Source organism: Tachysurus vachellii, chromosome 13 (assembly GCF_030014155.1).
Source record: "Tachysurus vachellii isolate PV-2020 chromosome 13, HZAU_Pvac_v1, whole genome shotgun sequence".
NCBI lineage: Eukaryota > Metazoa > Chordata > Actinopteri > Siluriformes > Bagridae > Tachysurus > Tachysurus vachellii.
This window is the reverse complement of record NC_083472.1, coordinates 2,677,488-2,702,500: the sequence shown is the minus strand read 5'-3', so window position 1 is coordinate 2,702,500 and position 25,013 is coordinate 2,677,488. Positions and strand designations below refer to the sequence as shown.

Genomic DNA, 25,013 nt, shown 5'->3' with positions numbered 1-25,013 from the left:
TTCTGTAAAACCGCTTTGAGACGACGTCCATTGTAAAAAGCGCTATACAAATAAACTTGAATCGAATTGAATCCTTGAGTTTATTTTGAATTTTTAGATTGAAATTTTTATAAATAGAAAAACCCAACAGTGAACCAGTTCGTTTAACGACAAAACCTTTTAATGGATATTAGAAACGAAACTCTTACATTAGTTTATTTCACAATAAAAATTTAGAAGAAAAAGAAAATTTAGGTAAAATAACTTGTTGTATTTTCATGTAAGCAAACAACATTCTTTTTTGTAAGAAATACAAATTTATACAGTTAAACATGGACTCAAACTAACTTTAACCCTAAAATTAACAGTCCTGATATTTTGTTACTATAATAGTGGAAACGGTTCTGCCGTATTTATTACGGTAAAGTTCTGGCAACCGAAGCTGCCAGACTTTTTATTTTTTTTTACCGTAAAAACATTTTTTTTTTTTTTTTTTAATTTTTACATTTTTATTTTTATTTTTTTTTTACAGTTTATATGCATAAAAAAAGACAGCTTCTGTGACGCTCAACATTATAGTGCATAATACGGTAAAGTCCTGATTCTTAGAGCATGTTACTGTAGTTCATGTCACAGTAGTTCACTGCACTGTGACTTTTCTACAAAGCGTTACAGATTGTTTTCCGACCGCCGAATCGTGCAGCGGAAAACGGGAATAACGGAAGCACGGAAACGGATTTGTAACGGTACAATACAAGCGAGTATCAGTGAAATTACACGGTGATGAAGAGTTGGTCTGTTTGTCCCGCCTCCTCTACACGTACATGCGTACAGTAATTTAACACGTGGTCTCAGCCGCGTACTATCCGTATGTTAAAACTGTGCCTAATCAGAGCGCGAGGTTTAATCCGGTTTCGCCCACAAACCGGTACTGGACACTTTCTCCAGAAAGGGCAGTTGTGATTGGAGGAAGTCCACCTTAGATACGGTGATGTCTCTGCACATGCAGATGTCCAGCGTCCTCAGTCTCTGACAGTGCTGCAGTATGAGGCTCAGGGATCTGATGAGACACGTGAAAGACGATTAAACAACACGACAGAGACCACGAACTGTTACAACCACATTAACTGAACATCATTTGTATAAAAAAGATTAACACAATGTCATTTTTTTTAAATATCAGTTTATAATAAACATTTAATGTTGTGAAATGTGTGAAAATTCCTAGTCATGTTATAAACAGTCTAACTCTCAGCAGCCTCTCTGTCCGTCTCGCTCAATCTCCCTTTCCCTCTCTCTCTCTTCCTATTTGTGTCGCTGTCTCTCTTTCCCTCTCCCTCTCTTAATCTCTGTCACTCTCTTTCTCTGTCTCTCCCTATCCCTTTCTCTCTCTTTTGGTTTCTCCCCAAAATCTCTCCATATTACTGTCTCCCGTTTCTCTCTCTCTTCGTCTCTCTCTCTCTTCGTCTCTCTCTCTCTTCGTCTCTCTCTCTCTTCGTCTCTCTCTCTCTCTCTTCCTCTTCGTCTCTCTCTCTCTCTCTCTCTTCCTCTTCGTCTCTCTCTCTCTCTTCCTCTTCGTCTCTCTCTCTCTCTTCCTCTTCGTCTCTCTCTCTCTCTTCCTCTTCGTCTCTCTCTCTCTCTCTCTCTCTCCCTCTTCGTCTCTCTCTCTCTCTCTCTCTCTCCCTCTTCGTCTCTCTCTCTCTCTCTCTCCCTCTTCGTCTCTCTCTCTCTCTCCCTCTTCGTCTCTCTCTCTCTTCGTCTCTCTCTCTCTTCGTCTCTCTCTCTCTCCCTCTTCGTCTCTCTCTGTCTCTCTCGCTCTCTTTGTGTCTCTCTCGCTCTCTTTGTGTCTCTCTCGCTCTCTGTCTCTCTCTCGCTCTCTTTGTCTCTCTCTCGCTCTCTTTGTCTCTCTCTCGCTCTCTTTGTCTCTCTCTCGCTCTCTTTGTCTCTCTCTTGCTCTTCGTCTCTCTCTCTCTCTCTCTCTCTCTCTCTCTCTCTCTCTCCCTCTTCGTCTCTCTCTCTCTCCCTCTTCGTCTCTCTCTCTCTCTCTCTCTCTCTCTCCCTCTTCGTCTCTCTCTCTCCCTCTTCGTCTCTTTCTCTCCCTCTTCGTCTCTCTCTCTCCCCCTCTTCGTCTCTCTCTCTCCCTCTTCGTCTCTCTCTCTCCCTCTTCGTCTCTCTCTCTCCCTCTTCGTCTCTCTCTGTCTCTCTCACTCTCTTTGTCTCTCTCTGTCTCTCTCGCTCTCTTTGTCTCTCTCTCGCTCTCTGTCTCTCTCTCGCTCTCTGTCTCTCTCTCGCTCTTCGTCTCTCTCCCTCCCTCTTCGTCTGTCTCTGTCTCCCTCTTCGTCTGTCTCTGTCTCCCTCTTCGTCTGTCTCTGTCTCCCTCTTCGTCTGTCTCTGTCTCCCTCTTCGTCTGTCTCTGTCTCCCTCTTCTGTCTCTCGCTTCTGTCTCTCGCGTCTGTCTCTCGCGTCTGTCTCTCGCGTCTGTCTCTCGCGTCTGTCTCTCGCGTCTGTCTCTCGCGTCTGTCTCTCGAGTCTGTCTCTCGAGTCTGTCTCTCGAGTCTGTCTCTCGCTTCTGTCTCTCGCTTCTGTCTCTCACACACAAAAAAGCAGCCTGCAAAAGTCTCTTGATGATAAATGTGTCGTAAACGTGTTCGTGTCGCTGTGAACAATCTGCCGTTATAGAAAATACAACGAATTAGAACGAGCGCATTAACATAAACCTGCGACCTGCAGCTGCGATGCTGTCCGAGCTGCTGTTATAGAAAACTAATCGACACCTAAAAGACGATCTCTTCATGTGCGCTAATTAATTGATTATTTATTCGACACTGAGAGGAATAAAAACCAATGAGCAGGACACAGGGTTCTAAGTCAGGGATGAACTTATATGAGGTGATGGAGATAAGAAGTACAGGTGGGGGTGGTGTAGGTGTGTGTCAGCTCACCTGTCTGTGATGCCGTTGCAGTAGGCGAGCTGCAGATGCTGCAGTCTGTGCAGACAGGGCAGAGCGCGAGCCAGACCGGCGTCTGTGAGCTGGGAACAGCCGCTCAGCGACAGGCTGGTCAGACAGCGGCAGTGATGAGCGACAGACGCCACGCCCTCGTCGCTGATCTCCGTCAGCATGATGAGAGAGAGGCGCTGGAGCATGGGGAACCGCAGCACCTGCGGGAACAAGGACCTGGCTGAGAATACTGAATTTATCAGTATAGAACAATTGTAATTGTTTACTTGACTGGTTACGTGACATGTTGTAATTGCGACAACAACGTGATTCGTAAAACGTCCGTGCAACAAATTCAATCCTTTCTTCGCTTTAGCCCCCCGTTTTCTGCCCCGAAATGAATTCCTACGCCAAATATTATCGAGAACAGTCAATAGGCAGCTCTAAGGATTACAAATCGCCCCTTTAATAACGTCCATCTCGTAAAAACCTTCTCCAGAATAGATTAAAGATATCAGAGCTTTTATTTCAGACTGCGACTTTAATAAATATATTTTATTTTGTACAAAAAAAAAAATAAATCCACTGTAGTAGTTATTACAGCGTAATATTAGGATACGAAGTTTATTACAACGTACACTTTTAGTTTAGTTTATTATGGAATTAAAATTTTTGAGTTTTATTAAACAGCATTCAGTCCCATGAAAACGACGCAGTTGTGAACACACCGGTCACGTACAGAACGTCGTCTCGACCGCGCCGAGCGTCTGGTGAACGCGGTAACACACACCTGTGTAATGCTGACATCTGTCAGGTTGGAGCAGCCAGACAGGTCGAGCTCCTGAAGGCCTCTGATTGCCCGCAACGAGGCTCCTTCCTTCTCTCTGAAGGCTGTTAGCTCCTCGTCAGTCACCAGACGTGGCTTCTTTTTGAACGGCATTTGAGGAGGCTGAAAGAGGTCCATGTTCCCAAAAGTATGGGTGAAGCTCGGCCCTTTGTACTCCTGATGCGTCACAAGGTGAAGGTTGAATGGCTGAGGATGAAGGATTAAGTAAAAGCTTATTGTTTAGTAGCAGCAGGGAAGACCATGTGGTCAGGACTGTCACTAAGTCGTATTCAAGGCACTTTCGGATTATTAATGCTGATTATTATACACAGTGTAAATCAGACATATTGTGTCTTATATACAACTCGCTCATGTTCCTATTTTTCTGTCATCTTCATGTGGATCTCTTACATACACACATATACTTGCTCACCAGCTCCTGCATGTATTTAGTGCTATAACTTTATTTATTTTACAATAAAGTTCTTTCTTCCTATCCATCTATCTATATATCCATCTATCTGTCTATCTATGCATCTACCCATCTATATATCCATCTATCCATCCATCCATAAATCTACCAACCCATATATATCCATCCACCCATCCATCTATCTTTCCACCCATCTATAAATCCATCCCCTTTCCACCCATCTATCATCCATCTATCTTTCCATCCATCCATCCATCCATCTTTCATTCCATCCCTCCATCCAACCATCTATCTTTCCACCCAGCTATCCATCCATCCACCCATCCATCCATCCACCCATCTATCTTTCCATCCATCCATTCACTCATCTACCTTTCCACAAACCCATCCATCTATCTTTCCACCCATCCATCTACCCATCCATCCACCCATCCATATTTCCATCCATCCATCCATCCATCTACCTTTCCACCCATCCACCCACCCATCTATCTTTCCACCCATCTATCCATCCATCCCTTTCCACCCATCTATCCATCCATCTAGCTTTCCACCCATCCATCTATCTTTCCATCCATCCATCCATCTTTCATTCCATCCCTCCATCCAACCATCTATCTTTCCACCCAGCTATCCATCCATCCACCCATCCATCCATCCACCCATCTATCTTTCCATCCATCCATCCACTCATCCATCTATCTTTCCATCTACCCATCTATCTTTCCACCCATCCATCCACCCATCTATCTTTCTATCCATCCACCCATCCATTTATATTTCCATCCATCCATCTTTCCATCCATCCATTCACTCATCTACCTTTCCACCCATCCACCCACCCATCTATCTTTCCATCCACACATCTATCTTTCCACCCATCCATCCACACATCTATCTTTCCACCCATCCATCCACCCATCTACCTTTCCATCCATCCATCTATCCATCTATCCATCCATCCATCCATCCATCCATCCATCCATCCACCCATCTATCGTTCCATCCATCCATCCACTCATCTACCTTTCCACCCATCCACCCACCCATCTATCTTTCCATCCACCCATCTATCTTTCCAACATCCATCCACCCATCTACCTTTCCATCCACTCATCTATCCATCCATCCATCCATCCATCCACTCATCTACCTTTCCACCCATCCATCCACCCATCTATCTTTCCATCCAGCCATCCATCTATATTTCCATCCATCCATCCATCTTTCCACCCACCCATCTATCTTTCCACCCATCCATCCACCCATCTATCTTTCCATCCATCCATCCACTCATCTACCTTTCCACCCATCCACCCACCCATCCATCTTTCCATCCACCCATCCATCCATCTATCTTTCCAACATCCATCCACCCATCTATCTTTCCATCCACCCATCCATCCATCTATCTTTCCACCATCCATCCACCCATCTATCTTTCCATCCAGCCATCCATCCATCCATCTATATTTCCATCCATCTTTCCACCCACCCATCTATCTTTCCACCCATCCACCCATCTATCTTTCCACCCATCCATCCACCCATCCATCTATATTTACATCCATCCATCCATCTTTCTATCCATCCATCCACCCATCTCTCTTTCCATCCATCCATCCATCAGCCCATATACATCCATCCCACCTATCAATCACACTGAGAATTCTGTATTTCTTATTTGTTACAGTTTTATGATATTCGGCCCTCAGTAAAACGATCCCTAGCATCTGTTCTGTTTAGAAAGCGAGGTTTGAGACGAAGGACAACGTTTTATACAACTTTTAAATGCATTTCCACAAAGACTTCGAGATCTGTGTGTTTATAAAAAAGGAGCCTGCACATCTGTATTAAAAAGCATCTGTTCAGAAAACTGATGAAACTCGTACCAAAAGCTCGGTACATGTGCTCCTGTGTATATCCAGCTTTCTTACCGTCCACTTGACGGGCGGTTTGTAAAGGCTGGGCTCCTCTATCCCGAGCAGCCCGCAGTCCGTGATCAGCTTACACGAGCCGAGAAGCAGCACATGCAGACCGGGCAGGTTGGAGGCCACGGCACGGACACTCGAGTCTGTCAGGTGGATGCAATAAGACAGATCCAGCTTTTTCAGTCTGGACGACATCAACTGAGATAGCGAGCAAATGTCCTGGAGAAAAAAACAAGGAGAATCTGTTCAAATATTTCACTATAGTGGAAAAAAATCATAATCAAAATTATATCATAATCATTTTGTCCAGTTCACCTGTATTAAATCCTGTCCGTGGTTCTCACCTTGACGTAGGTGCAGCGCCTGAGGCTGAGTTTCTCAAGCTGAACTCTGCGCTGTGGTGAAGACAGACATTTCTCCAGCTCGGCTCCGCTCACGTTAACGCATTCTGCCAGGTCTAATGAGCTCAGAGCAGGAAGCGCCGTTAAATCCGCCAGACCTTTTCCTGTGATCCACCAGACACAGGACAGCGAGAGACTCTGGAGCTGTTTGAGCTCGGTAGCTACTGCCGTCATGCTGCGGCTCGTCAGCTCCGAGCAGCCGCTCAGGTCCAGCGTGTGGAGGCCTTGCTGGTGCCTGCAGAGATGCTCGATGGAGTAGTCTGTGAGATTCTTACAACCGGACAGGCTCAGCTCTTCCAGGTGGAGGCCGGGGACCTGGACCAGCATCCGCAGAGACTCAGGGGTGATGGAGGTGCGGCTGAGGTCCAGGCTGCGCATCGTGGAGCTTTGATCCTGGACGAGACGGATCAGGTTCCTCAGCGACAACATGGCTGACGAGCCCGGCCCCACTGCACTGCCCAGGTAAGGGTCGAACTCGAAAGCAATGTGACAGCCAGCCAGCGCTAGACGGCGGAGTCTCACAGTGCAGCCTGTTAGACGGTTAAAGGTGATGTCAGAGAGGTAGCGCAGGTCAGACAGGTCCAGATCTTCCAGGTTCTTCAGCGCAGCACGAACCTTTAAACACGATAACAAATCTAGCGGTCAGGACATTCAAATAATATCTTTGTGCACGACGGCAGCTCTCAAGCTACTGTTTCAAACCATTTTAGTTAAAGGTTTCTTCTTATTAACGATGGACGACTGACCTGCTCTCGATGCTCCTCACGGCTCAGGAACGTTCCCGACATGAAGAGGCTGTTGAGGCCGTTGAGGTGGAGCCTCCGCAGGCCGGTCAGATACGGCAGCAGCTTCAGGAGGGTCGACTCCATCAGACTGCTCCTGGGCAGCGACAGACCCTCGAGCCGAGCCCCGAGGTGGACTCGGACCTCCTCCAGCACTTTATGCGACAGGCTGGAGTCGTCCACATGGCTGATGATCAGACTGCACCGATGGCGATGAGCGAGTCCACGGATAAACCCTAAGGAAGACGCACAAGCCGGGAACCTGAACGTGACGTCCTTCTGAGGAAAAAAATCCGGAATATGGGATGCCACATCCACCAGGTTATCATCATTACAGATATTTACTGCTATAACATTTGTCTTGCTGACAAAGCATTAAAAAGGTTACAGTTAATCTCTCCATCACGTCCATCCGGTTTTGCTTCATGTACAGAAACAATTTCAGATATTATCAACTTGAGGAAAACCTGAAAGCGATGATCTTGGCTTGCTTCGTACCAGCTCCTGCAGACCAGCGAGGCTTCTTTTCGGTCTGATGGATGAAGAAAGCTCAGAAGGTAAGAAATGACCTGTAACATGAGGAACAAAATGCACATGACGACATCTCAAGCATCTGCAGTTCCTCTCCTTCATTTCAACTCCTGTCAGGTCACAATTCTGTGTTTATTTACAAAGTGATATTGTATTACAGGGATGTCTGAGACATGCATACACACACACACACACACACACACACACACACACACACACACATACGTTATATTACAGAAATATTACAGCTCAGGTAACGCGCACACACACAGACAGACAGACACACACACAGACAGACCGACACACAGACAGACACAGACAGACAGACACACAGACGACACAGACAACACAGACAGACCGACACACAGACGGACACACAGACGATACAGACAGACCGACACACACACAGAAACACACACACACACACAGACAGACAGAAACACACACACACAGACACACACACACAGAGACAGACACACACACAGACAGACAGACAGACACACACACAGACAGACAGACAGACACACACACAGACAGACAGACACACACACAGACAGACAGACAGACAGACACACACACAGACAGACACAAACACAGACACACAAACACAGACACACAAACACAGACACACAAACACAGACACACACAGACACACGCAGACAGACAGACAGACAGACACACACAGACAGACCGACACACAGACAGACACAGACAGACAGACACACAGACGACACAGACAACACAGACAGACCGACACACAGACGGACACACAGACGACACAGACAGACCGACACACACACAGAAACACACACACACACACAGACAGACAGAAACACACACACACAGACACACACACACAGAGACAGACACACACACAGACAGACAGACAGACACACACACAGACAGACAGACACACACACAGACAGACAGACACACACACAGACAGACAGACAGACAGACACACACACAGACAGACACAAACACAGACACACAAACACAGACACACACAGACACACGCAGACAGACAGACAGACAGACAGACAGACAGACACACACACAGACACAGACACAGACACACACACAGACACACACACAGACACACACACAGACACACACACAGACACACACACAGACACACACACAGACACAGACACAGACACAGACACAGACACAGACACACACACACACACACACACACACACACACACACACACACACACACACACACACGTTATTCTACAGATGTTTTACAGCAGTTTTGTGATGATTGTTGTGTATTTGTCCAGGTAAAGCAGGTCGTTAAATCTGCAGCTGGGCTGCTCTTAAATATCACTTATGGCTGCTTTAATCCGTCAGCATCAGACGTCTCTCACCTCATGCGGCAAAGCTGAAGTCTCCATCACTGATCCGTCATTTTACCTGCAGAAGGAGAAAGTCAGATGACGAGGACATTAAACAATAATACAGAACGAATCCATAATCCGGCATGTCGTAAATAACAAATCCAGCGGCACTAAGTGTAAACACGTCTGAACCGCACGCACGTTACAATGACTACCGCTAGACAAAAGCATGACGTGGAGAGATCCGGAAGTGGTCCCGGGGAACTTCCTGTCCCTCCGCCTGTTTGTTGTGATTTTTTTTCCACCCTCTTCTTTTACGATTTAAAAGTTTGGACTGATGACGTCATCTGATCCGTCAAATAAATTAAATCAATAAATGAATCATTTGAGTTAATGCTTTAAATTGTATCTGTAAATATCAGAGGCCTGAGATATGTTTAATCAATTAAATCCAGTTTAATTCAGTTAGTTCAATTTAATTCGATTCTATTTAATTAGTTCAATTTAATTCGATTCATTTTAATTCAGTTAAATTTAATTCAGTTCAATTCAGTTAATTCAATTTAATTCAATTCAATTTAATTCAGTTCAATTTAATTCGATTCAATTTAATTCGTTCAGTTAGTTCAATTTAAGTCAGTTTAATTCCATTTAATTTAATTCAATTTAATTCGATTCACTTTAATTCAGTTAAATTTAATTCAGTTCGATTCAATTCAGTTAATTCAATTTATTTCAGTTCAATTTAATTTGATTCAATTTAATTCGTTCAGTTAGTTCAATTTAAGTCAGTTTCATTCAATTTAATTTAATTCAATTTAATTCGATTCATTTTGATTCAGTTCAATTTAATTCAATTCAATTCAGTTCAAATTTTGTTCAACTATTTGTGTAGCTCAAAGCAAAATCAAAGCAGCTTTACAGAATATAAACATAGAAAAAAGGTTAATATAAAGAATATAAAGATTAATATAATACAAAATTCAAGATTAATATTAGATATATTTAAATGTGTATGTATTTATCCCCATTGAGCAAGTCTGAGGTGACTCAGGTGACTGTGGGGAGGAAAAACTCCCTTAGATACTAAAGGAAGGAACCTTGAGAGGAACCAGACACAAAGTGGAACCTCATCCTCATATGGGTGACACTGGAGGGTGTGATTATAAATATACAGTCTGATAAATGTTGTATTGATGAGGAGATTGTTGTTCTCAAAGATCACATGGAGTTGCATCTCCTCTTAGTGTAGAAGAGTCTAACATCGAACATCACTAGATGCCTCAGGATCCTCACAGAGTCGCCCTCATCTCAGTGGAGGTCCAAAATCTTCATGGCACGGAAGACTTAAGGTCAGATTAATGTCATGACCTATATTCACATTAGTAATTCACACTTACAAATAACATTAGCAATATCTAACAAATTAACAAAATAAAAACCTTCATAGCTTTAATAATAATCACAGCAATAATCCCAGATGAAATGGAATAATGAATATAAGCTCCAAGTGAAGACTTTCGAATTTACATATAATTTAAGGCAATTTGACATATAAACCGTGTGAACGGTGTATGAATATGAAACGGTGTATATCTGTGATCCAGCAATTTTTAAGGAAGCAAAAGGTTTTAAACTATTTCCTGCTCAGCTCTTCAATGGAATCCGTTGCTGTTAACTCACAACATTAAGTCCGGAGAGCTGCCACTTCCCGTAAAGAAAACAAGCCATCATTAAGACTAAAGATCTAAACAGACCCATCAGAGGCAATTATTTGGTTAAAAAAAAAAAAACGAGGAAGATCGCACTGTGGTTCAAATGCAATCATCGTCAAAATAATTATTTGCCTGGATTTTTGTTAAACTTTCTACCTCTGAGGGAGTTTTTTTTTATTTTAATTTTAATTTATTTTATTTTTAAATGTTAGGAATCTAAATGTACATCAGGTTCAAGTGTCAATGTATGCAAAAAAAAATAAATAAATAAATAATAAAAATAAATAAATAAATAAAAAATTGATTTATAAGGCATAAAAATTTGTAATGATTCATTATATAGCATTTTAAATTTTATTGTTGAATCTAGAAAGGAAGATACGAGTCCGTACAGTACAAACCTGCTTCTCCGTGTCTATGACAATAAACATTTGTGTTCAAATGAACAAGATAGAAATAATTTAGAAATTTAATTCAATTTCTGGGGGGAACAGTGGCTTAGTGGTTAGCACGTTCGCCTCACACCTCCAGGGTTGGGGGTTCGATTTCCGCCTCCACCTTGTGTGTGTGGAGTTTGCATGTTCTCCCCGTGCCTCGGGGGTTTCCTCTGGGTACTCCGGTTTCCTCCCCCGGTCCAAAGACATGCATGGTAGGTTGATTGGCATCTCTGGAAAATTGTCCGTAGTGTGTGAGTGCGTGAGTGAATGAGAGTGTGTGTGTGTGTGTGTGTGCCCTGTGATGGGTTGGCACTCCGTCCAGGGTGTATCCTGCCTTGATGCCCGATGACGCCTGAGATAGGCACAGGCTCCCCGTGACCTGAGGTAGTTCGGATAAGCGGTAGAAAATGAGTGAGTGAGAGAGTAATTCAATTTCTCAGAAGAAAAGAAAACACATACAACATTTGAGGTAATACCATTATTAACTATTTATTGAAATACATTACAATGACAAATTCATATAAGTGACAGTTAAGTGACAAAAACAGTTTTATTAATAAAATCTATATATCAGGCAGTGCATACGTCGCTGGTTGGATGTTTCGTCTACTGGACAGTATGTAACATACACAGTGTTTTATATATATATATTTATATATACACTTATATAAAATATTTAAAAAAAAAGTCCTCTTACATCAAATGAAACAAAATGAAAGAATCACTTCACCTATTTAGACATAATCAAAGAAGTGTAATAGATGACCATCTAAAATAACAATCGAACTGTATGAGAATCATTTCTGCACATTCGGTTGCCTATACCACTAAAAAAGATCTATCGTGAGTAAAATTTCTCATTATGAGATTATTACAAAAGAAATATATACGATTGAGAAATAAATGCATAAGTGTGTAAAATGAGTAAAATGCTCTGTCAACAGAACAAAAGAAACTAATAAAGGGAAATTTAGGGAGATTTTTATTTGCTAAAATATAATTTGTGCAATTTATCATTAAAAAAAAATCCTTAATGTTCTCACAGATACACAAAAGAGAAACAAACAAACAAACAAACAAATGAATAAATAATTGCACCAAAATTGACCTAAAGGAGATGCGAAAAAAGGCAACGTTCCCACCATCTGTTCCTCGTTATTAAACTCTTCTACATGCTTCTCTCTTAACGGCGGTCTGTCAGACGAATATAAGAGCAACGGCCAACATCTGGAGGTTATAAAGTAGGAAAGTCTGCTCGAGGTTCACACCTCAGTCAGTGTACATCAGTAACATGTGAAATGCTTTCCTGTCTCATACCTTTGCTAAGCTGAGATTGTCCTTAATGGTGCTTAAAGGTCTTTCTTTAAAATCAATTTTCTGTAAAATCCTGTAAGAATCATCAAATTGTAAAGATACCTTTTGCCATTTTTACTGTTCCTTTAGGGAGGATGTGAAGGTGTGCAGGAACTCGACAGTGATTGGGGTTCATTAAGGCACATACTGTAGATGGATGATGCACAGACAGGCAAAGTTTAAACCTTGCAACTGGACTGGACTATGCAAAAAAAAAAATTTTAAATAAACCGTCAAAGTGTCAAAATTATATATATATATATATATATATATATATATATATATATATATATATATAAACCATCATGCTGGATCTCAACTGGAGTTAATACGAATGATAGATGAGTGAAAATAATTCATATTAAATTATATAATTGGGGGGGCACGGTGGCTTAGTGGTTAGCACGTTCGCCTCACACCTCCAGGGTTGGGGGTTCGATTCCCACCTCCGCCTTGTGTGTGTGGAGTTTGCATGTTCTCCCCGTGCCTCGGGGGTTTCCTCCAGGTACTCTGGTTTCCTCCCCCGGTCCAAAGACATGCATGGTAGGTTGATTGGCATCTCTGGAAAATTGTCCGTAGTGTGTGATTGTGTGAGTGTATGAGAGAGTGTGTGTGCCCTGTGATGGGTTGGCACTCCGTCCAGGGTGTATCCTGCCTTGATGCCCGATGACGTCTGAGATAGGCACAGGCTCCCCGTGACCCGAGGTAGTTCGGATAAGCGGTAGAAAATGAATGAATGGATGATATAATTATAAATGTCACTCTTTTTGTACACCAGTGGTTGCCAGATCATTTAATACCTCACATGCTTGTGTGGTTCCCGTAACGAAACCATTCATTTCTGGACATTTAAGCTTTAAGAGTGTTACATTTCACCTTAAAAATGAGGAAAACCACAGACCAAATATTCCAAAATAAGTATTACAGATATAAAGAAGTCACTTCACATGGAACGTGCAAAGGGACAATCAAATTCTAACAAAATTTAAAGCCTCAAGAACAAATGTAATGCTGATAGATGAATGTTTTAGGAAGGATGGATTAAATTAATTGTTAAGTCTCTTAATAAACAGAATACAGGAGCTCAGATGGCTACAGTCAGGCTTTGGGTCTGGATTTGGGTTTTATTTAAACCAACTCCAACCTTTGCCTTCTTTTAAGAATTACAATTAAGTTAATTGGTATATTGGTGCGAATCATTTTTTGTCTGAAAGTTCCCTTCAAACCTGTCAAATAATCTCATGGGATTAAAACAGACCGATAAATGTTAATCCATCCAGACTCTTATCAGGAACATGACCCAGATGACCCTTCACACGACTGTTACCTCATGACCCTATAGCGTTACTCGTCGTCTGTCTTGTCCTTCCCCTCTATCGTCCTCTCGGTTAGCGCCGGTCCTTCGAGCGCTGAGCGTCTTTCATCTCCGAGGCCGGACGGGCTGATGGGGGGTCCGTGTATGGTGCTGTCGGAGATCTGAGAGAGAATGTCAGCTTCTTGCTCTGAGTGCTGCCTCATGATCGGAGAGCCAGGAAGCACAGAGGAACATATGGACGGCTGGACGGTGGAAAGAACAAACAGGTCAGAGAATCTGAGGGTTGCAGTACTGAATACGGGAAGCCACTTGTAGCTTTAATAAGAAATGGGCTGTGTGTGTGTGTGTGTGTGTGTGTGTGTGTGAGTGTGTGTGTGTGTGAGTGTGTGTGTGTGTGAGTGTGGGTACCTGCAGTGAAACACTAGACTTGTTATTCTTTTTTCCCTTCAGCTTGGCCAGTGTTCCTCGAAGGCCTGATTTCTCAGTCATTTCCATCGCTGCCTTTAACAGTTTAGGCGTTTCTGCTCGCGGCGGAATCACCCGCACCGGCTCCTTCTCCTCCTCCGTCTTTTTCTCTGGCTTCTTATCTGCCAGCATCTTCCTTCGTGACACACAGAAACTATAGCATCAGCAACAGAAGCACTACCCAACTGACACACTCTGAAAAATAGACATCACGTCTCACTTTGCTTTCCTGCGGAGCAGTTTCTGGGACTCGGGATAGTGCACCAGGATTTCGTTGAGGCCCTTCTTGTCCAAAATGAAGAGATTAGCAAAGCCATGCGCTATGACGTTGGCGGTTCTCCGGTTTCCGCCTCCTACCGATAACAAGCTTCAATGTGAAGAGACAGAAAAGCAGAAACACGTCAGCTTGGGTAAACACTGATACGTATGAAAGAAGACTAACTTTTTTTTTTTTACCTGATTTCACCAAACACAGATCCTGCTTTTAGAGTCACAAATACAGTCTTTCCGTCTGGACCACCAACCACCTGAACCTCTCCTGACTTTATGATGTACATCTCTCGACCTACTTCACCCTAAATCAAGAACATAAAATACACGATTTCCAGTAACTTCACCTTTTATCCTAGAAAAAAGTCTAAAAAAAGCAACAACCTGGTGTTTCCTTATCTGGTGTTTAGACTGTGTTAAGCTTTTCCTGACATATTAAAGAATTATATCATATTCTATATCTTTTTATATCTTTTATATACAGGGCAAGTCGTGGCCTAATGGTTAGAGAGTTTAACTCCTAACCCTAAGGTTGTGGGTTCGAGTCTTGGGCCGGCCACGACTGAGGTGCCCTTGAGCAAGGCACCGAACCCCCCAACTGCTCCCTAGGCACCACAGCATAAATAAGAATCTGGCCATTCTCCTCTGACCTCTGGCATCAACAAGGCATTTGCGCCCACAGAACTGCCCTCACTGGATATTTTCTCTTTTTCCGACCATTCTCTGTAAACCCTAGAGATGGTTGTGCGTGAAAATCCCAGTAGATCAGCAGTTTCTGAAATACTCAGACCAGCCCGTCTGGCACCAACAACCATGCCACGTTCAAAGTCACTTAAATCACCTTTCTTCCCCATTCTGACGCTCGGTTTGAACTGCAGCAGATCGTCTTGACCATGTCTACATGCCTAAATGCATTGAGTTGCTGCCATGTGATTGGCTGATTAGAAATTTGCGTTAACGGTCAGTTGGACTGGTGTACCTAATAAAGTGGCCGGTGAGTGTGTGTATATATATATATATTTACTTTCTTTCTGTTCTGATGAGTTGAATCTATTTTTCTTAGTGAAACGGCAAACGCGATGACGAATTGTAAATAAAGTCTCCGCGTTAAATGCTAAGCACACTGGACCTTTTTGCAGACGTAGTCTCCGGGAAGGTACACGACTGATCTGAGCCTTTTCAGCATGTCGTAGATCATCTGCCTGTCGCAGCCCTGACATAAAGAAAAGAATAACATCAGGAGATACAATACGTAAGCATATGTAGAGCACAATCCTGTATATAGTATTATAGTAGATACAGAAAAAATATTTAAAGATGCAGTTTGTTATTTTACAGGCTAACATTTGACATCATATTCTCTTCGAGCGAAACTATGTTCACTTTGCAGACGGATGGAGTTTTAAGAAAAAGGAGTGGATTTTTTTCTGCTTGTGCTCGGCACTCATTTCAGGGCCAGAAAGAAATCACTTTAAAAAGGTCTTAATTGGGAAAACTATCCAGATCCTCCACATGGCAACATTGTACTGTAAGTTACAGATTTCTGAGGTATGCTTACAATAATACGATTAATACAGAGATAGGAACTATTTTAAACATTACAAACTGCACCTTTAAGTTGTAAAAAAAAGTGTTTATACCTCAAACAGTGGCACTTTGCTGACAATCGAGTAATTCACGTCCACTGCTATGTCGAGCCTCATCTTGTCTGGCAACTGCACAAGCAGCTCCTCTTCATCTACGTACAGGATTATAAAAACGTTAGCTTAAGTAATGGCACCATGTTTAGCGATCCAATAAAATCAGAGCCAGTACGATGTCTTTAAAAAAGCCACATTCCCATTAACTCATAAATTCATGGTCTCTCAGCTCCATGACAACTGAAAATCTTACCCAGCATGCCCTGAGACTGCCACGTATAGTTGTACCAGGTCTTCACACGGTGCTGCACGTCTTTGGGGATGCGGTTCGAGCCCATGTACTTCACTGTGCTGTCCATACACGAGCGGTAATGCGTCTGATCAGCCGTCGCAGCTCCCACCACGTCTCTCATCTACAGCACGGCAAAAATCGATCGGTTTTATTCGCCATCTAAACTAACAAATTACCGCGGTGTATGTAACGAATAAATACACAAGTTTCTACAGGTTTTTAAACACAACAATGGTTCGAGGAGGTGTGATGAAGCCGAAGATGAAGATAAACCCAAAAAAAGCATGTCTTCTTCTCATTAACGAACGTCTCATTGCACTTTATACACATTTATAATTACTTTTCATTTCTTTCCTGATATCAGGTGTTAAGTTTGCGGAATATGGAAATAAATAAATATAAAATAAAAAATCATTTATAAAATAAAAGAGAACAAAGTCCATAATCCACAGGAGGTGTAAACTTTTGAACAGGATGATCGGTGTATATTGTTATTTTGCATAAAAGTCTTATTTTTACATTTTGTATACCGCCTGTCAGAAGCTAAGTGAAATATTTACATGGTTCCCAGAAGAAAAAAAGAATAATTTATGCCGATCATCGTGTTCAAAAGTTTACACACCCCCAGCTCTTAATGTACGGTGTGAAATATCTTATTCAGTTTAAATTATACAATATTTATGATCCCTCTTATTTATTTATTTATTTATTTATTTATTTATTTATTTATTATTAACACGACTTAATTCTGCTAAATCTTTGTTTGAAGGTTTATAACCTCAACTATATGTTACATCCAGCTATAAAGTTTTCTATTCTTTAGACTTTCTGGTATTACTTAAATTTCCAGCTTTACCTCTGACTGTGATCAACACTGGAGTCTCTTGAACAAGTAAATTTTTTTCTTTGTTAAATAACACTGCTTTTTTTACTCACTCACCCTCATCTTCTACCGCTTATCCGAACTACCTCGGGTCACGGGGAGCCTGTGCCTATCTCAGGCGTCATCGGGCATCAAAGCAGGATACACCCTGGACGGAGTGCCAACCCATCGCAGGGCACACACACACTCTCTCATTCACTCACGCAATCACACACTACGGACAATTTTTCCAGAAATGCCAATCAACCTACCATGCATGTCTTTGGACCGGGGGAGGAAACCGGAGTACCCGGAGGAAACCCCCGAGGCACGGGGAGAACATGCAAACTCCACACACACAAGGTGGAGGCGGGAATCGAACCCCCAACCCTGGAGGTGTGAGGTGAAAGTGCTAACCACTAAGCCACCGTGCCCCCCCCTGCTTTTTTTTTTTATATAATTATTATATTTAGTTTTTCATATTTTATTGTTAGTCTTAGACGATGCGAAGGATCTGATGCACAGATCGGGTTCCTGTAAATACGCCGTTGCTATAGAAACGATCATATTATCCCAAGTGCATTACTATAAACCTATTATAGAAATGATATCGGCACCCGCTGACCAATCAGACTGGAGAATTGAACAGCGCTGAGGTATATGATGAAGAGAACCCGTGTACCTGTCCGATCATGATGGAGAAGGCGAATACGCCAGTGAAGTAGTTGACGAGCTGAAATATATACTCTCCTAGTACGGTCGGTTCCGGCAGTCCACCGATAGTGATCAGAGTCTTTACGGCAAAGTAGAAACATCGGATGTATCTGGTGGGTGAGGATGGGGTGGGTGAGGGGTAGGGGGAATGCAAGAGATGTTACACGTTAGTAAGGTCAGTATCTACGTATCAGTGTTATGATAAAAATACATGTGATATTAACGAATAAATAATACATTTAGTCAAAGATTAAATGAGGAAAAACCAAAACATTTGGGAGAAATGTATTAAGATCACTTTTCTGTTGTATTGTGCCTGTCGTGCTACTTCTGATTGTAGCATATATTATATTGTAGCAGTGTGATATCATGTGTAAGAAAAAACAATCAATTTAATGTAAAAAACGATTCAATTAATAATTTATTTCAGAATACTAACTAAAAACTTATATTTTTTTAAAAAACAATTAATACTGTTAAATGTAATTCCTTTTCCAAATTCACAGTAATTGTCTACTCATGATATTGATAACTAATATTTTAATAAACAATTACATTAATAAACAAATAATAAATTAAGAGTCTTTTTATTTTATTTTCTTTGTTATATATTATATATTAGATAATGCAACTAGGACCAAATCCAGCACTATTGTGAAAATGGTTAAGAAAATTAAAAAAATAAAGGTTATTTAATAATAATAATAATAATAATAATAATAATAATAATAATAATAATAATAATAATAATAATTCAAATGTTTAAATAAAATTCAAAATAAATCCATTTGAATAGAAAGATTCTTTAATTCTTCTTTAATAGCGTATAGACTTTAAATATGTGTAACTTTTTTCTGGGTAAAAATCATCACATATATTATAAACAATTAAACTAATGATACAAGACAGCAATAAAAGGATAATAAACACTTACTCGTTGCCCTTTCCATCGTACACCCAGGCGGTAGAATTGAGGCCTTGCACAGTCGACATCCAGTAATAGAGACAGGCGTTAACGTGGAGCGAGTACAGAAGGTAGCTGGTGGTACGAATCACTCTGGGTTCAGAAAAGAGGCGGATAGGGGAAGTTAGTGCTGAATTCTTGATTCTGATTGGTCGGGGGTTTTAGGGGTGTTTCACAGCAGCAGCTACAAATTACAGGTTTACATTTATGAGCTTCTGAAATCTAATTATGATTATTTCTACGAGTAACAAATTTACAGAGAATTGTATAAAGGAAGCTCAAATAATCTCATCGAATCTTAATAATAATAATAATAATAATAATAATAATAATAATAATAATGTTTCTATTATAATAAGAAACGTTAGAAAAAATTTCATGTTCCCATTCGTTAATTGAACATTTACGGAAACGCTTAGTACTTTCGAACGATCAGAGATAAATTTAACATTTGACGTTTTTCCACAGGAAAATCCTCAAGACACAGGAGTTAAGGCCTTGCAGTGTCTTAATAACATGACAAGCTTATTAACTTTAAGATAAAGTGAGGAAATGCTGTATAAAGATACTATAATTTAAAACATCTAACTTGTTTTTCCAGAGATTATTTACATTTATGGCATTTCGCAGACACCATTATTCAAAGCAAGGTCCTTGCTCGAGGGACCGGGAGTGGCAGCTTGGTGGACCTGGGATTTGAGCTTGCAACCTTCTGAACAGTGGTCCAACGCCTTAGCCTCTAGGCTACCACATCTCCCCTGCCATCTCATCCCCCACATCCCCCCTATCCCTCACAAGCTACCATATGTTCGTATAAAAGACAGAAAACTCTGTGGCTCTGTTACTGGAATACTAGAATACTGGAATATTCATCTCCAGCGTGGTGATGTCTGTGGACCTTGCTTATCCTGCTTAACTACGTAAAGTAGCACAACCATTGCTAATTATGTGCTTTTCTTGCTCTCTTTCCTCCAAACAGTTTTCAGACTGATTGTATTATTCTAGTCTGTGACCTAATGAAGCAGGATTGATGTCTTCTTCAAAAGAAAATGACCTTCTGTCATGTTGGTCTGGATAAAGACATCTGTCAAATGCTGTAAATGTAAATGACTGTACGCCTCCCTAAAAATGACTCCTTCCTGGTGTTGATTATTTGATAAGAGTTTTATTCCTTACATTACAGTGTGAACTTCAGAATGTATCTCCACTTGGCCAAGTGCATGTTTGTGCTCACCTGTAGACATAGGCTTTGGTCAAAATGCCTTCCAGACGCGTGTTAAACTCAAAGAAAGACAAAATCTGAAACACAGAAAGAAAGACAGGAGCGAATAAGTCTTGCATTTTCAGCATTGGGTCATTTAAGTAGTGCAGATCAATGAAATAGTCACTAATCCTGAGAAGTAAATTGTGTTTACAGGTGGATTAAAATTTGAGGCTTGCCTTTAGTATCCGTGGGCAGCGGAGAAGAGGTTTTACTCCATCTAAGAAGTAGAAGAACTCCAGGGGAAAAAGGCTGACCACGTCCAGCTGAAATAGATTAAAAAAAAACCTCAACTGCCATAATAATGGACGTCAATAAAGACAGAGCAGAGTAACAGACAAAGATTTGCTTGTACCTTAAATCGCAGATCTTTCATGTAATGGGCTCTCATTTCCTTTTTGTCACTCTAGACAAATAAAATAGAAACGAATGTGAGTGTGAGTGTCATATTCAGTTCAGCATTGTGCAAGTCAAAGTATTGCTAGCTGCGAATCCCCAAAATGTCACGTACGACTATATCGCCTCCGCGGATAAACTGCAGGCGCGGCTGGAAGAGCAGGACGTCCAGGATGTAAATGGTGTCGCACAGGTAGTCGGCGAGCAACCAGAGGTAAAGTGAGCCCTCAACATCATAGCGGAAAGCCCAGCGCACCGGGATCATCCAGACATTCCAGTTCCAGGCTAAAGTGACTAAAAAGAGCCACAGGACGTAGCCTAGATCTACAAACACGAAACATTAGACGGGACAGTCGCTGTGTATAATGTGGAACAACCAACAGTATATTAAAGTCCAGAAAAGTGGTTGAAAGGCAGAAGGTGGGACAAGGACTCACTGGTGAACGGGTCGATGCTGGCTGGGAAGCGGTACCGAATCAGGCGACCGATTTTGGACTGAGGCTTCACCTTGAAGCACAGCAGTTTGATATATGCTTCCTGTTCATCTTCCTGTTCAGTAGGAGCAAGCTGATTCTCATCAACTGGCTCTGGTTCCTTCTGAGGCTCAGGTGGAGGAGGTGGAGGTGCTGCCGGAGCTGGGATAAGTTACAAATGGCTGTTTATGTACCTTACTTTTTTATACAGAAAAGTCTGTTGAGCATTGGTTATAATTATTCATGCAACATGTTAGCCTTGCGGTTGGCTTGGACAATTCCCTGACAGAACACCAGGGGGCGTTCAGGCTAGGTTTGTTTATGTCTTGTGCCATTTGCTTTTGTTTATGTTTTGTTCCTCATGTGTTTTTGCCCCACCCGATCCTTATCCCGTTCTTCCCCTCGAATTACCTCCCCTATTTTTACCTGTTGTCTTGTGTGTGTTTTAACTTAGTCCTTGTTTTTTTTTTTTTTTTTTTTTTTTTTTTTTTGTAATTTTGTCTTTTAGTTACCAATTTTTCCCCCAAGTGTTTCCTTATGTTTGTAGTTCTGTACATTTTTAAACAAATTCCCTTGTTTGTCTTTGCTATTCCTGCGTTTGGGTCCGGATTGTGCCCCTGCTGGAGGCATCCTTTCTCTGAAAATTAGGATCATACATTATTAAACTCAGTTCTTATTTGACTAACTAGTTCATTTGAGATTAGATTTCGGCGCTGTCGGGCAGAAACCTCGTATGTCCAAATTTGGTCAATTTCATATTTTTTCACATATCGATGCTATTGGTCAGTCCCCACGTGGGTCTGTTATTTTTACAAGTTATTAACCAATCTAAAGTCTTGAAAATAGCTTGAGCGCAAATCTCATAACTCCATTGGACACTTCAACTGTCCACCTCTTCCTCACTCCACGGGAGAGCTTCACGGCATATTTCTCCTCAAGAAGAGTCGCAACGAATCAACACGTCTTCTGAGGTAAATGTCTTCAAAACACTGGGCTCAAAGAAAAAAAAATCTTGACCCCCGCTAGTTCTGGTGCTCGTCTGAGGACAGGAATTTAGCGCAAGACAATCCACTGCAACGCGGACTAAACCCTGTGCACTGCAGATAAGGTACGGCATTTTTTTAATTTCCTGAAAAATAACGGTTTTGGAGATACGAGGATTCCGTCTGACAGCGATGATTTGTTTTTTGAGATTAGTTTTGTTTTTTCCCCCACATTCATTGTGGAATTTTTCAGGAATAGGACGGCTGTTTAAACATAGCTACAACTCTTAAAAATTTTCATTAACTGTTATAATTAAAGAGTAAATTTATATTTTAGTTGAATTTTTTTTTAAAATTAGTCTGTTTCTTTCCAACTGTATTCTGAGTCCAGAAACTGGATTAAGATGTTTTAGCGCTAGGTTACGTTACACGTGAGCAAATTTCCTCCCTAATCTACTCATGTATAGTTGCTACCTGCTAGCTGTGTGGTTGTTACATACCATGAGGAAACACAACCTTGCTGTCAGTGAGTGATGCTAGTCAGAAATGTTCGTGATCATTGCTAATTCAACGATCAGCAGCAGACCCAAAGTGTAGGGTCAATTATCCTGAGACAATTATGCCATTCAGGAACCTTGTAAAAAGGTTTTAGAAGTTCGAGCTCACTGGCAGTCGATGTCTCGTCATCTAAGTCGTCAGGATCGATGAGTTTCTCCTTGGCACGCTCTGTTCTTTCTTTCAACAGTTTGACCAGCTCTTGCAGACGTTCGTTCACCATTGTGCTGGCCTGGCTTGCGGTCGATGATGGACGCTCCTTCAGCCTGTCAGAGTGACACATACAGCTAAGAGTAGAGCACACGTAAGCCTGCTGGAATATCAATACACACCTATCTATCTATCTATCTATCTATCTATCTATCTATCTATCTATCTATCTATCTATCTATCTATCTATCTATCTATCTATCTATCTATCTATTCAATGTCCTTCCGTCTAAAAGTACATATTTTCTGGAGTAGCAACAGAACCTTTTAAAGTCCAACCCATCCATCCATCTTTAAAAAACTCACTGTAGGTTTTCTCCATTAGAGAGAGTTCCAAGTAAAACCCAATAAATCATAAACACTCTTTACAATCTAAAGAAAACAATGTTCTTGTGTCAAATGTGTCAAGCACATGCAAATATTTAGGCACTGAATACTTCCGATATCTAACCATCTCTGTATCCACCCATTCCTCCATTCATTCGTCCATCCATCCACCCATATATTTTTATCTATGTATTAACACTCCACAAAATTCCATGTAGAATCAATCAATCAATCAATCAATCAATCAATCAATATATCTATGCTATATTTATCTAGATCTAGAACCGCTGCAAATACTTTGTTCCTCTGGGAATTTTTATTTTTTTTAATGTTGAAGATATTTAGAAATAAGAACCTGCCTAATCTCTGTTAGTATGTTAGGTTCCAAAGACTAACAGGAAAGCATCACGCTGTAAATATAAAAGAGCTAAACTATAGTTTCAGCAGATTTTAGCAGCTCTCCTGTAACACTTTCATAATAAAACCACAAAGACATTTTTCCAGACATTCCTCAGAGATGATCATCGGTGCTTCTGGCAGGGCGTCTTAAAGGAGCTTGGTGGAGCTGCTTAGACACACCTCTCTCGCAGCTCTCCGTTTTATAGATACCTATTTAAACATCTGGTGCTCAGTTGATAAGCTATTCTCGCTTACGCGTCATCGGCGCTGGTGATGCTGCTTTGGCTTGGCCAGGCCCTGACTGCCGTCTCCAGCTCCTCATCTTCCTCGTCTCCTGAAGAATACAGCTTCTTTCTGTCACAAAATACATACAATAGCAAAAAAACAAGACAACATACGTTTTTTTTTTTAAAATGTTAAACTACTAATGTTGTAATCTTAATTAATGTACATTATTAATTATTGTTATATTAGCTCTAATACTGAAGACTCCTTCCACGTTTTCTTTCCAGGATGTTACTTGTTTAACTCGTTTAATAAAAACAGTTTGTTTATTCTTATAAATGATGTGTCACGTCCACCAAACAATCCCCGTAAATGAGCTGTTACTCACTCTCACTCATTTTCTACCGCTTATACGAACTACCTCGGGTCACGGGGAGCCTGTGCCTATCTCAGGCGTCATCAGGCATCAAGGCAGGATACACCCTGGACGGAGTGCCAACCCATCGCAGGGCACACACACACACACTCATTCACTCACGCACTCACACACTACGGACAATTTTCCAGAGATGCCAATCAACCTACCATGCATGTCTTTGGACCGGGGGAGGAAACCGGAGTACCCGGAGGAAACCCCCGAGGCACGGGGAGAACATGCAAACTCCACACACACAAGGCGGAGGCAGGAATCGAACCCACAACCCTGGAGGTGTGAGGCGAACGTGCTAACCACTAAGCCACCGTGCCCCCCATGAGCTGTTACTATAGAAACGATAACATTATATCGTGTTCGTTCATATTAAACCCTGATTTTCAACTGCACGAATGTGAATAGATGCAGAAGTGGAATGAGGGTGGGATAAAATGCGTCACACACAAGACACATCAAGAGACTTTTTATGAGTTTGGGTCGATGAGATGAAGCAGGAAAATAAATCACATTAAGCTTCTTACATTTTCGTCCAAATAGTTTGTGGCTTTCTTTCCCTTGC

At 41.5% G+C, this 25,013-nt stretch overlaps 2 protein-coding genes across 2 annotated transcripts in view; both read right to left on the bottom strand.

Moving 5' to 3' along the window:
* Positions 1-279: 279 nt before the first annotated feature.
* fbxl9 (F-box and leucine rich repeat protein) lies at positions 280-9,420 on the bottom strand. The gene is made up of 8 exons (XM_060885910.1): positions 9,196-9,420; positions 7,759-7,860; positions 7,256-7,570; positions 6,453-7,124; positions 6,115-6,327; positions 3,709-3,951; positions 2,922-3,139; positions 280-1,039 (listed from the first exon to the last, which is right to left on the bottom strand). Exons 1-8 carry the CDS (start codon positions 9,220-9,222, stop codon positions 883-885), a joined length of 1,947 nt encoding a protein of 648 aa, XP_060741893.1. The 5' UTR covers positions 9,223-9,420; the 3' UTR covers positions 280-882.
* Positions 9,421-12,990: 3,570 nt separating this feature from the next.
* The window catches only part of LOC132856372 (cyclic nucleotide-gated cation channel beta-1-like), a 34,953-nt gene continuing 22,930 nt past the window's right edge, over positions 12,991-25,013 (bottom strand). The window contains 17 exon segments of the mRNA XM_060885948.1: positions 12,991-14,227; positions 14,394-14,586; positions 14,671-14,817; positions 14,907-15,025; positions 15,850-15,933; positions 16,361-16,458; positions 16,614-16,773; positions 18,197-18,338; positions 19,163-19,285; positions 20,427-20,491; positions 20,633-20,719; positions 20,809-20,859; positions 20,965-21,173; positions 21,287-21,484; positions 22,972-23,126; positions 24,052-24,150; positions 24,976-25,008. Of these exon segments, the coding sequence (XP_060741931.1) occupies positions 14,015-14,227; positions 14,394-14,586; positions 14,671-14,817; positions 14,907-15,025; positions 15,850-15,933; positions 16,361-16,458; positions 16,614-16,773; positions 18,197-18,338; positions 19,163-19,285; positions 20,427-20,491; positions 20,633-20,719; positions 20,809-20,859; positions 20,965-21,173; positions 21,287-21,484; positions 22,972-23,126; positions 24,052-24,150; positions 24,976-25,008 (2,176 nt within the window). The 3' untranslated portion in view covers positions 12,991-14,014.

What these genes read in the sequence shown, in the direction of transcription:
- fbxl9 (XM_060885910.1), bottom strand. Translation starts at nt 9,222, where the DNA reads ATGGAGACTTCAGCTTTGCCGCATGAG. An exon ending in CTTCAGCTTTGCCGCATGAG is followed by an intron (nt 7,861 to 9,195) that starts GTGAGAGACGTC and finishes CTCATGTTACAG; the next exon opens with GTCATTTCTTACCTTCTGAG. An exon ending in CAGATGTCAGCATTACACAG is followed by an intron (nt 3,140 to 3,708) that starts GTGTGTGTTACC and finishes TTGTTCCCGCAG; the next exon opens with GTGCTGCGGTTCCCCATGCT.